We start from the raw sequence: 12467 nt of genomic DNA on the forward strand, positions 1-12467 counted from the left end.
GAATGAATTATTTTAATGTATCTTTATTTTGATATCCCTCACTCCTGTCATTTACATGTATAATTATTGTCAGTTTATCAGGGGTTCATTAATTCTTTCATGTAAATATAGCCATTAATCCCAGGCATTAATCATGCACAGTCTTTCTATCGATATACATGTATAGTTATCAACTTTCAAGTAGTGGTGGGCCCTCTTGTGTCAAAGAAGAGAAATGTTACAAGGTGTATGTACGTATTTACAAGTACTTTGGCATACCGTGACACCAAGTGTGATATCAGGATAACTACCAGTCCAATCCAAACACAGTTTTTCTGGTCATCACTGAGTTGTCAAATTACTGATATCGAATGTAAATATACATTGGCCTTCCATCATATCTTGTGCAGTGAATTTAAAAAAATGTAAAAAAAAAAAAAATGTAATTTTTTTCCAGATGATAACAGGTTTATCATTCACTTTTAGAATGCATGTACAGATATCATAGTTTCCATATATCTGAGAAGTAGAAACAAATTAACATACATGTTCAATGAATATATGATCTCAAAATGTTTCAATTAGTTTCATCATTTATGTATTTGTGTTTCTGAAAATTAGTAATTTACGACACAGATTTTCTAAATACTTTTATCACAAAGGTAAAGAGAAAGACAATGCCACACAGTTCAAAGAAAAAAACCCAAAGTACCGAAAGTATCAAATTAAAAATGTTATTGCATCCAGTATTCCGTTTGAAAGTTTAGAATTATATTTCACTGGCAATTTTTTTTGTCAAAATTGTAGTATATTGTTATACTAGTATATATATATATGAGAAATGTTATTGTATTTCAGAGGAAATGATAGGAAACAGTACTTGAACTTGAAAGGATAATACACTCCCACACATAAAGCCTTGAATGCTCTGAAGTACTGTATATTGATTGGACTATACCATTCACTCATGGGTATCCCCAAGAGAAGTAAAAAAAATGGAATAATCCATTTCCATCAATGCTTGTATGGGTTAAATATTTATTCTAGTCTGAATAATTCATATCATTGATTTTCACTTGCTATGTGGTTTATATCTAGATAACCTGACCACCCCTATAAAGTGAAATGGAATAGTCAAATTGATCCCACTTTATACTCTTACCACTGGTACTTCTTAGTGCGTGATCCTTGGTGTGTGTATGTGTATAGTCTGCTGGATTCAAAGCTACTGGAAAAAATAACTCACCTGGATGGGATTTAACTGACGAAAGTGAAAAGAGAAAAGTGAAGATCAAACCTTGTGTGTTGGGAACTTTGTAGCAGAGTGGTGGTGTTTTACATAGGTAAGGAGTACAGCTGTATTAAAGTGTAGCACTGTGTGCAGTTCAGACTTCCTAGCTGCTGCCTGCCCGGCTAGGTGCTTATAGTGTATTTAGTCTATTGATCAAGTTAATGATGACTTTCTGTTCTTTGGCAGGTAACCCCCACACCCCACACCCCACACCCCACACCCCCTACCCATCTCCCAACCCATGGTAATCTCCTCATCATAAGTCTAAGATGACAAGGAGATACTGCTATACCATCAGGCTGTCTACATTCTTTGCAATATTTCCAAGCTTTAAAAATCAATAAATTTAGTTAAAACCTTTTGTGGTATTGTACCATTGAAACAATGGCTATTTTCTGTACTGTGGCTTACTAGTGGTATATGTAAACTGTTCCTACAAAGTGCCTTCAGATCAGGATACATGTATATGTGCTTCTTATTTTCTTGTCTTTTGACTTATAGACCCAGCTTTGAATTTGATAGTTAATGGTTATAGTGTGGTTTTATTGCACAACTACAAAATGATCCCATAACTTGCAAGTTAGCGAATACTTCATGGATGAAAACCATAATTCGTTTACCCCATGACATAGACATTATACTCTATCAACATACCACAGTGACTGGATTGTTTTTTGACTATCTCCTCTCGTAATTCTTATAATTTTTTTGAGAATTTCAAAAGAAACCTTTCAGATTGACTGTGTCTGCTACCAAACAATATCCCTCATTTTTTTAAAACTTAAAATGAGTTTATGTTTTTTGTTTTGATCAGACTTTGAAAATTTTGGCTCAGTTTTGAAATGAGCAACCAAGTTAGAGTATACCAGAGAAACATATCTTTTAGCCCATTTCATGAAGATAAAAAAAATTCACTCTTGGGATTACAGAAAGGAAATTAACATATTAATATTACACACCTGGTTGAAAGTAATGATTCCTAGGTTTTTGTACATAAACTAATGAACAAAACAACTTTAACAAGGACATTCTGTCATGACAATGACAGATCACATTGGGCAGGTGGTTTCTATCAGGTGAACTTTTTAATGATGAAATTTATTCATCAACTTCAATGAATTACAAAGGTTATAACACATACACAGTTCAACTAAGGAAGGAGAAAACTGAGCCTCCAATCTTCTCTAGTTAACATTTCTCATCAGAATGTAAGGCGTACTTTCTTTGTCATAATGAAAACAGTATCATCAAGTAGTGTGATGGCATTTGCTCAAATTGAACACGTTTTGATCGTGTTCAGGTCGAAAATACTACACTGGCAATTGAGGTCTCTGTTGAGTAAGATTGATGCAAACTAAAACTATCTGTTGTTGTATGTGGTAGATTACACAAGTGGGTGATAGTGGTGCCTCTCTTGTAAAATCTATAAAAAGTATAATCACCTCCTGATCAAGATAATGTAAACATTGGAAGTACCCAAAACTGTACACTGCAGGCTAGATGATGGAGGTCATCAGACGTGCTACATACCCAATTAAAATTAAACGAAACAATAGCTTGACATGTTGTTATGATAGTTTTGATATATGTGTGTCTGTCTCAGTGAAACAAAACCTCGATTGCCAGAGTAGTAATAGTAACAATATCATTAGATGACTTTTAGGCCAAATAAAAATGATTGTGTTTTTGATAACCCGACTGACCCTAGTTTAAGCCGCCAACCTAAATATTTTATTTTAAACATTTAAAACAAAAAAGTTAAGAAATTCTTTGTGTTCTTGACCTTCATGTACGTCTGTTTTCTCTACCCAGTGATGTCTTTACATATTTCATCAAACTATCACAGAAGGGGTATTCTGACTGACATTTTGTTTTGTTTTTGGGGTCAAAGCAATATTTTTTCAAAAAATAAAAACAATTAAGAAGATAATATAAAATAAAATCCCGACCTATCCACCATATTTTCTGAGGCCATGTTATCAGAAACACACAATTTTTTTTTCCCCGCATTATTACAAATTTTTTTGTGCCACTGTGGTAATTAAGACATAAATGATGGAACACTTCAATGGCAGTATTACACAATGTATGTTAATTATTATAAATTTTCCTTTCATATGCAAATCACCAATCAATCTGTCCATGTCCAAATAATTAAATGTACAAGCATAATTTCATTAGTATGTTAAAGTGAATAATTCTCAATTTCCTCTATTTTTAGGACTTTTTTAAAATTCTGCCACAATATCACTTAACTAACCAAAATTACCTCGTAAGTACGGATTGCATAATTACACATAGTATTTGCAAAGTGCTTCAAGCAAAATTCAAACTGTATTAACGACGCTGTAGCAACATTGTAGTGATGAAAGAAAGTGAGCCTGTGTCGTTTTTTGGTTTTTTTGTTTTGATTTTGGATGTATTATAGTTACTGTAGTAATGAATAGAGAATTTACATTGATCTGGTCTTAGTGTTGTAATTTTAAGACAACTCAGACCAAAATATAGCAGAACTCGGAGATATTTTGACATTTTCTCTTTAACTAATAAATGAACTACATTCGTAGACAGTAAAATATAGTCACTTTGGAACAGAAAATTTGAAATGATTGTGACTTTTTTTCATGTTTGTCTTCTACAGACCTTGATCACACATTTTCCAAAACCATGGACACTTATTCAAATTGGATATTTTAGAATTTGCTTCTTAGTATATTATAGCAGGACACGGAAGACTTATTTCTATTCCGAATAAAGTCTATGTTATATAAATGAACATTTTCTGTAGATCTCATCAGTCTTCTGGCAAATTAACCACACTGAATGGCTGGATCTTTGACTGGAGCAATCGATACAGAGTCAGTTATCAAGCCTAGTGGCCAGTAGACACGCTAATGTTATGATGGATAAATGGGACGACTTTTTATCTGCAGAGTGTGGTTTTCACACGTTGGAATTAAGTATTTATTGACGTTGCCCAACTTTACAATGGAAAGAAACGTGTCATTACCCATCTGTATGTTACAACTAGACGTGATAATTCGTGAAAAACAGTCCATCAAAAGTCAGTTAATGGCTCTTATAACACAAGGTCTGTGCTTTCTTTCTCTTTCGTTAACGTCAAGTCATGTTATAAACTAAGTCAGAGATTTGCAAGCTACGCAGTAAATTAAGTAATAAAATATGTGGGAAGCAAATGTCAATTTCTGTACTGTATTTTGCTACTTTCTCTAGGGCTGTGTAGAAATGAAAGTGTTTATTTAAAGGGCCATGTTTCAATCCTAGGTCATCGCATTAGTGTTATCTTATGATCAGTGAAGCCATATGGATTACATAGGATCATTATTTTTTTCTGGACCAACTTTTCCTTTAGGTCTATGTCAGACAACTGTTTTTCATATGTAAAGTTTAATCCTGGACCGAACGGGCTTTCGGAATCCGTGGAAAGTGACATAATAAAAATTGGTGAGCAAATGGGCATTAAAGTAGTCATAATGGGAAATGATCGATGGACTCTGAAGGTAGGATTAAGTTATTTTTAGCTTCCGATGGGGGAGCTTAGGCGATACTGGGCATCTGTCGGTCTGTCTGTCTGTCTGTCTGTCTTCTGTCTGTCTGTCTGTATCATCAATATCTCAAGAACTCCTGGCTAGTTTGAAATGAAATTTGGTAGAGATTTCTGATACAATGTGGTAAATCATATGAATAATTAGCATAATGCATTTGCATATATAAATTTTTTCAGTAATTAGGCAATATCATCAGAATGTAAACTTCAAATTTCAGTTTAAGTTGGTAAATACATTGATGATAACAAAGCACTCATATCCTACAAGCTTGTTTTTGTACATGTAGCGTATAGCTAATGAATCATTTGCACGATTAATGATTTTCGGTAATTAGGCAGTATCTTACGAATACTGTGACAAGGTTCAAATCTCAGTACACTTTTATTCATACACATTACTCTACATAGTGCATAATTTTGTTACAAGGCCTCAATACAACCTAGTGTTGTGAAACTAACCCAAGAGTCTCAGCACTTTTAGTTTATATCTGGTTAAGTTTTACCGACAACTTGAAATATATTGTCTCCTTGTTAAAGCCTATTATAATAGGTGAGAATGTAGTCAGGAATTCAAATCGTGATATACACAGTCTTATATATGTACATGCAGGTAAGAAACTAGTTGGGAATTCAAGTCATTTTTGTACGCAATTGCTACACAAAGTTGAGTACATGATACACATGGTAATGTAATTTCCCGGAATTTCCACAATGTGATGGGAATTCCCTGTGACTTTCCATGATGCACACAATGTAAGTGTAAGAATTTCATTGAATTTCCAGAATTAAGTGTGAATCAATAATCTTGTCTTTTGACTTTCCATAATTTCCACAATATGAGAATTCCTTGTAAATTTCCACAATATGAGAATTCCTTGTAAATTTCCATTATTTAAAAACCGTATGCGTAAGAATTCCTTTGAATTTTCAGAATTCACTCCATCTGAGAATTCTCAGTAAATTTCTACAATTCACACTCTGCATATGTAAAGATTTTTTTGTGAATTTCTAGAATTTACTCAATGTAAGAATTCCCAGTGTTATTCCAAAATGTCCACAATCAATCCGCTTTGACTAAAAATTTTCCAAGCTTAGCTTTTCTTTTTTGTCCATTATCATGACCAGAAACAGGCCCAATTTTTTAAAGTACTTTTATTAAAAAACTATATGATAGATGGGGTGCATATTGTGTTTGTAATTTCCGTAGTCATCAAGTACAGCTGACAATATTTCACCATTAGCTTTGTAATCTTAGACACTAAAATAACACAAAGGTGTAATGTAGTAATAAATGTATCATTAAGTTGTCAATTTATCAAGTCTATACAATGCATTGTATTTGATGTTAAACATCTGTCATTATCATTTTGTAGTTTACATTGTAAACATGTCATTTTGTGGCCTTTGTCAATTGCCGAACAATTTCTTTTCTTTACAATCAACTTTCATGGTTTATATTATTTTCCTTTCACAAATTCTCAAAATTAGCAACAACACAGAAATTTCCTTTGTTGAAAACTATTGCTCTACTGTAAATATACCAGGAGTTTTTAATTAAAAGTTTCTATGCACCAATTTATATTATATAACTTTAATAAGGAAAATTTTTTTCCTTCTAATTTCGGTTTTCATTAACCATGCCAATACTGTATGATATATATACGTTCAGTATATTTACTGGATCAAGACCCTGTCAATGCATACACCCTGGTTTCTACTTGATGAAGACCTCATCAATACTATATACATATGTATACATAAACTGTCATATATTCAGTGTTTTTACTGGACCACTGGCCCTGTACATGTATATGCATACGGGCTGGGTTTTTTTCTTCAACCAGGATCCGATTAATCAGGCATTGCATGGTTATCTTTACTGGATCCATGCATGTACACATGTACAATACATTAAGTGATTTTACTGGACCAGGACCCAGTTAATCATCATCACAAACCACGGCCTGTTTTACGGCAGAATGCAGTTACTACGTTGTATATAGTTTCTACTTGACCCAGGCTCTATCATTACTGTACATGTATACATTCAGTATATTTACTGGACCAGGACCCTGCCAATTATATGCATATACAATCAGTGCCTTTATTTGACCGAGCCTGTCTACTATCCAAATCTTTGATTTCTTGTATACACTTGTTTGTTATCCCTGGAAACAGTGAACGAATACAGAAGAGAAATGAGTTAACACAGACAGACCAGGACCTATCAATGTTGCATTCAGTGTTTCATGAAGGGTTGTAAGTGCAGATCAAATACAGTTGAATTGTGAAGACTTTTTATGATGTTTTGTTCTAAGCTAATGGATCAACTTCTTATCTATTAATTTGTTTACTTAACCCTTACCAAAATGGAATGGTGAAAACTATACTATTTCCGTATTAAAAATATACTTTTTCAATTTCCCTATCTGATCAAGCAAGTATCTTTATTACTTAAAACATTTTTTTTAAGCTGATAGTTTTTTATTGAAAATTATAACATTGCTCTTTTTTGTCTTTTATAGGATATTTGTGTTCTGTGCAATGTGTTTGGGTTTACTGCGATCGTTCTATTGATAGTGAAACCAAGTTGGAATTATTGTGAAAATGGAGAGTGACAGTGTCCCTATCCAGAATGCTACTGATACTTCTATCAACAAAGATGTGGCAGATGAGAAGGGAGTTGAAATGGGGTTGATGAAAGATGCTGCCAAGATGCCCACCTATGGAGATGTAAGTCAAATAATTACATTGACCTTTGACTTTAAATTGCCAAGGTGACTTTCTTTCAGAGAGTGGATGGTTTCTGTAAAATGGCTTGAATTCGTCATGACCCATGGTGATCAGTCAGTCACATCCTGAACGCATCTGCATGTAAAATACAAAAGTAGTGGTACATTCAAATAAAACATTGTTTCACTACATTTTGGTATTTTGTAGTAGTTTGGAAATATATTGTAAATAATTTCCTGAGAATATTTCAGCCATTTTGTCATCTCACGAGCCAATGACGGCTCAATTTCTACATGCTATCGTTTGCATGCAGGCACCAAGAATTAGCAGGAGCCATATTTTTATAAGGTCACAGTGTCTTCACTAACTGGTTATAGTTTGTATCCAGAACATGCCGAATATTTGCGCTGATGTATATTCTTAGGCATTGAAATGGTGAGCAATATGGCTGCTTTTAGAAGAAGTGATTTGAGATGGGTTGCAATATGGCTGCCTTTAGAATGCAGCAATTTGAATGTTTGGTTGACAGAGTAAAACCAACTCATACATAGAGATACTAATATAAAAGTATACTTAAGTTTCAATATTTGAGATGTATATATTTATTTCCTTTTGGCAGAGAAGAACAGTTAGTATGGTGTGCGCTATTATTTTCCATACATTAACATGGCTTCTTTTACGTACTGAACCTCATTTAATCCGGGGAGCCAAGTATAAATTTAACAAGCTGTTGTGACACTAGAGTTTCTATACATGTATGAATAATTCTCATGTATGTATCTAAATGAGTACTGCAGCAATGGTTATAAGAAATTATACTTCTCCCGAAGGAAAAAAAAACAAAGTTGCCACAGTTTTAGTGGAAAAGGATGACATGTATATTTTTGACCTGTAAGTTTTCAAGGATAATGAGATTTTCAGTGAGTGAAATAGATAAACAGTGAAGGTAACAGAAGAAGTATCGTCTTATCTACACTTTTTGTCTGTGCATAGAATGGTTAAGTTTGAAGAAAAATTGACTGCAGAGATCAATTGCTTCAACCCCATGTATGACCATGGAAACCAAGCTTTCAGCTCAGAATTAAGATAAATAATAAACTGAAAAACTTAGTGACTGTTGATGCAAAATGTTGAGATTTAAGCTATTGAATTTAATTATACTCACATTGGTTTAATTATACTCACAGTTGGGTGGCATTTCTGCTGACTTCCATAATCTTGCTGTGTACATTTTAGGTGACTTCCAGTGTTTTTACAATCTTGATTACAGGGTGATTATATCTGCATGCACAATGGCGGCACTGCATTCACCCACTTGTGTAATCTTCCACATCAAACATCAATAGTTTTTTAGATCATTGTCTAACTTAGTAAGCTGAAGCTGCAGTTTCCAGAGTAGTATTTTGTAATATAGAGTAATCAAAATAAAGAACAAAATGATAAGTTAACGGAATTGATATACTGTTCACGTAACACCAAAGGCAAATGGTAATAGCAAAATGACCTTACTAAATATTTAAGTTATAGCATCCTGCGAGATTTGACTTCAAATTGAAAGATTAAGTTTGACATTTGAGATACTACTGTAGTGAGATTGTCAGAATATTTAATTCAATTAATCTAGTGTTATCAGTGACACCAATGGGTCAAAATTTTATTTTTCCGTTGTGGGATGAATATATTTCTGTCAGCAAAGATAACTTTAAAGCTCTCAGCTGTATAAATAACTGATGTTATGAGCTCAACTCTTCGTAATCACATTTAGCGTTGTGTACCGTTCTGACTTGCTCCATTTCTTTCGTGAAGTTTGAAAAGTAAAAAATTATTTCTAAAAAGAAATGGAAATACAGAAGTTCTAAATTACGATTGTAAGTTAGTCATCACTGGGACTAAATCAAGAAACAAAAAGTAGATTATGCTTTTAAAACAGAAATTTTACCTGATTTTGAATCGCGTTATAGTTTATATTATGTACATACTCTGTCTCTATATTCTGTGCACAAATACACAGAGTTAGATAGATAGCACTTGAAGTATTCGATACTCAGACTTCATAATTCATGTACATGTATGCCAAACTTACTTCAGTGAAGATGAAATAGTAGATGAAGAAAAATAAATGAATGTGGAAGGAATGGATTATATCTTCACTGGGCTACACACTTAACTGTAAACCACTAAATATTGTATAGGTTGTAGTATAGCACTAGTAGGCCATAATCTTTTCACTATCCTTTGCATTCTTTATGAATAGCAGGTGTAATAAACCACTCAATACTGTAGGGATAGGTTATATCCTAGCACTGGGAGGTAAGATCTTTTGACTGTACTCAATGCACTCTATTCTCAGTCTGATATCTGGAAGGGATGACCCAATGTATCGTTACAGCAGGTGTGTAGGGATAGGTTTAATAAATCCTAGCACTGGGAGGTATGATCTGTACACCATACTGAATGCATTCTATTCTCAGTCTGATATCTGGAAGGGTAAGGACCAAAGTATCAATAGCATGTGTTAATCATTAAATATTGTAGGGATAGGGTGTATGTATTCTACATTGTACACTTGCAGGTATAATCTTTTCAATGCAAATCGAATTCCCACCCCTGATATCTTGAAGGGATGAACCGAAGTATCAATGGCAGGTGTAAATCATTAAATATTGTAGGGGATATGTTACATCCTTAGAGTACTGGGAGACAGACTTCTTGCTGTAGTTTGCATCACTGTGAATTAATTATTATAGGCTTATATCTTTAAGGGATACACCAAAGTGTGAATAGCAGCAGGTATAAACCACTCAATATTGTATAGGTTATGTTCTAACAATGGTACATCTACTTCTCTTCATTGTACTTTGCATTCTCCTTGTAACTGGAAGGGATGGATGAAAGTATCAATAGCAAGTGTGAACCACTGAATATTGTAAGGATAGGTTATGCCCTCGTACTCAGGAGACACAAACGTTTCACTGTAGTTTGCATTCTAGTAGTATCCTGGTAAATAGTAGAGATGGGCCAAAAAATGAACAGCAGGTTTTGATTATTATATAAACTAGCTCACACCTAAAATTTGCACCATATTTTTGATGGTATTATGAATACTAACATAAGATAATAAATAATACTTGTCTTCACATCAGGATGTCTTGTTTGTAAAGCTCTTACACTAATATTTAACTACACTGTATACCTAATAAACCTTGTGATAGATGATGCATGTACATTGTATCTGTTGATACTAAGCAGACTACCTGTATTATGACAATTGACCAAATGAAAAAAAAGATAAATGTTTGCCTTTACCATATTTCATAAATTCTGAAGCTATTTATAGTCTAACATATCTCCCTTCCAGAAGAATCACATGACTGTTATTACATATATATGTATAAAAAGAAATCTTCCAATTTGATCTCATTCTAAATTTAAGACATTTGACTTTACCTTAATATAAGATTTATTATTATTTTTTTTATTCACAAATAATCATATGGTCATTATTTATCATACATAATTCTCTTGATGATATAACTCAATACAATTCTGGTGTATATTTTGTGTTGAGTCATGTCCAGTGTATTTTTAGTAGGGATGTGAATGTCAATTTGTATGTCCAGTGTATTTTTAGTAGGGATGTGAATGTCAATTTGTATGTCCAGTGTATTTTTAGTAAGGGATGTGAATGTCAATTTGTATGTCCAGTGTCTTTTTAGTAAGGATGTGAATGTCAATATGTATGTCCAGTGTATTTTTAGTAGGGATGTGAATGTCAATTTGTATGTCCAGTGTATTTTTAGTTGGGATGTGAATGTCAATTTGTATGTCCAGTGTATTTTTAGTTGGGATGTGAATGTCAATTTGTATGTCCAGTGTATTTTTAGTTGGGATGTGAATGTCAATATGTATGTCCAGTGTATTTTTAGTAAGGGATGTGAATGTCAATTTGTATGTCCAGTGTATTTTTAGTTGGGATGTGAATGTCAATTTGTATGTCCAGTGTATTTTTAGTTGGGATGTGAATGTCAATTTGTATGTCCAGTGTATTTTTAGTAGGGATGTGAATGTCAATTTGTATGTCCAGTGTATTTTTAGTAGAGATGTGAATGTCAATTTGTATGTCCAGTGTATTTTTAGTAGAGATGTGAATGTCAATTTGTATGTCCAGTGTATTTTTAGTAAGGATGTGAATGTCAATTTGTATGTCCAGTGTATTTTTAGTAGGGATGTGAATGTCAATTTGTATGTCCAGTGTATTTTAGTAGGGATGTGAATGTCAATTTGTATGTCCAGTGTATTTTTAGTAAGGATGTGAATGTCAATTTGTATGTCCAGTGTATTTTTAGTAGGGATGTGAATGTCAATTTGTATGTCCAGTGTATTTTTAGTAGGGATGTGAATGTCAATTTGTATGTCCAGTGTATTTTTAGTAGAGATGTGAATGTCAATTTGTATGTCCAGTGTATTTTTAGTAGAGATGTGAATGTCAATTTGTATGTCCAGTGTATTTTTAGTAAGGATGTGAATGTCAATTTGTATGTCCAGTGTATTTTTAGTAGGGATGTGAATGTCAATTTGTATGTCCAGTGTATTTTAGTAGGGATGTGAATGTCAATTTGTATGTCCAGTGTATTTTTAGTAGAGATGTGAATGTCAATTTGTATGTCCAGTGTATTTTTAGTTGGGATGTGAATGTCAATTTGTATGTCCAGTGTATTCATTTGAATTGTTTGCTGTTGCTAGCAGTACAAGCAGTTTGTGAGGCAGTGAACAAAGCAAAGCATAGATTGCGACATAAACATATATTTCTGTGTATAAATTTTTTTTTGTAATTATTGACAACATATATCAGTATACGTGTAATACAATGTTGACCTTAATTAACACTCTGGGAAT

General features: G+C 33.2%; 1 protein-coding gene across 1 annotated transcript in view; it reads left to right on the top strand.

The window, feature by feature from the left end:
* The first annotated feature begins 7445 nt into the window (after nucleotides 1-7445).
* The window catches only part of LOC144434500 (putative sodium-coupled neutral amino acid transporter 11), a 53182-nt gene continuing 48160 nt past the window's right edge, over nucleotides 7446-12467 (top strand). The window contains exon 1 of the mRNA XM_078122960.1: nucleotides 7446-7571. Coding sequence (XP_077979086.1) covers nucleotides 7446-7571 — 126 coding nt within the window. The remainder of the gene's footprint in view (nucleotides 7572-12467) is intronic.

This window comes from Glandiceps talaboti, chromosome 4 (assembly GCF_964340395.1).
Source record: "Glandiceps talaboti chromosome 4, keGlaTala1.1, whole genome shotgun sequence".
Lineage (NCBI taxonomy): Eukaryota > Metazoa > Hemichordata > Enteropneusta > Spengelidae > Glandiceps > Glandiceps talaboti.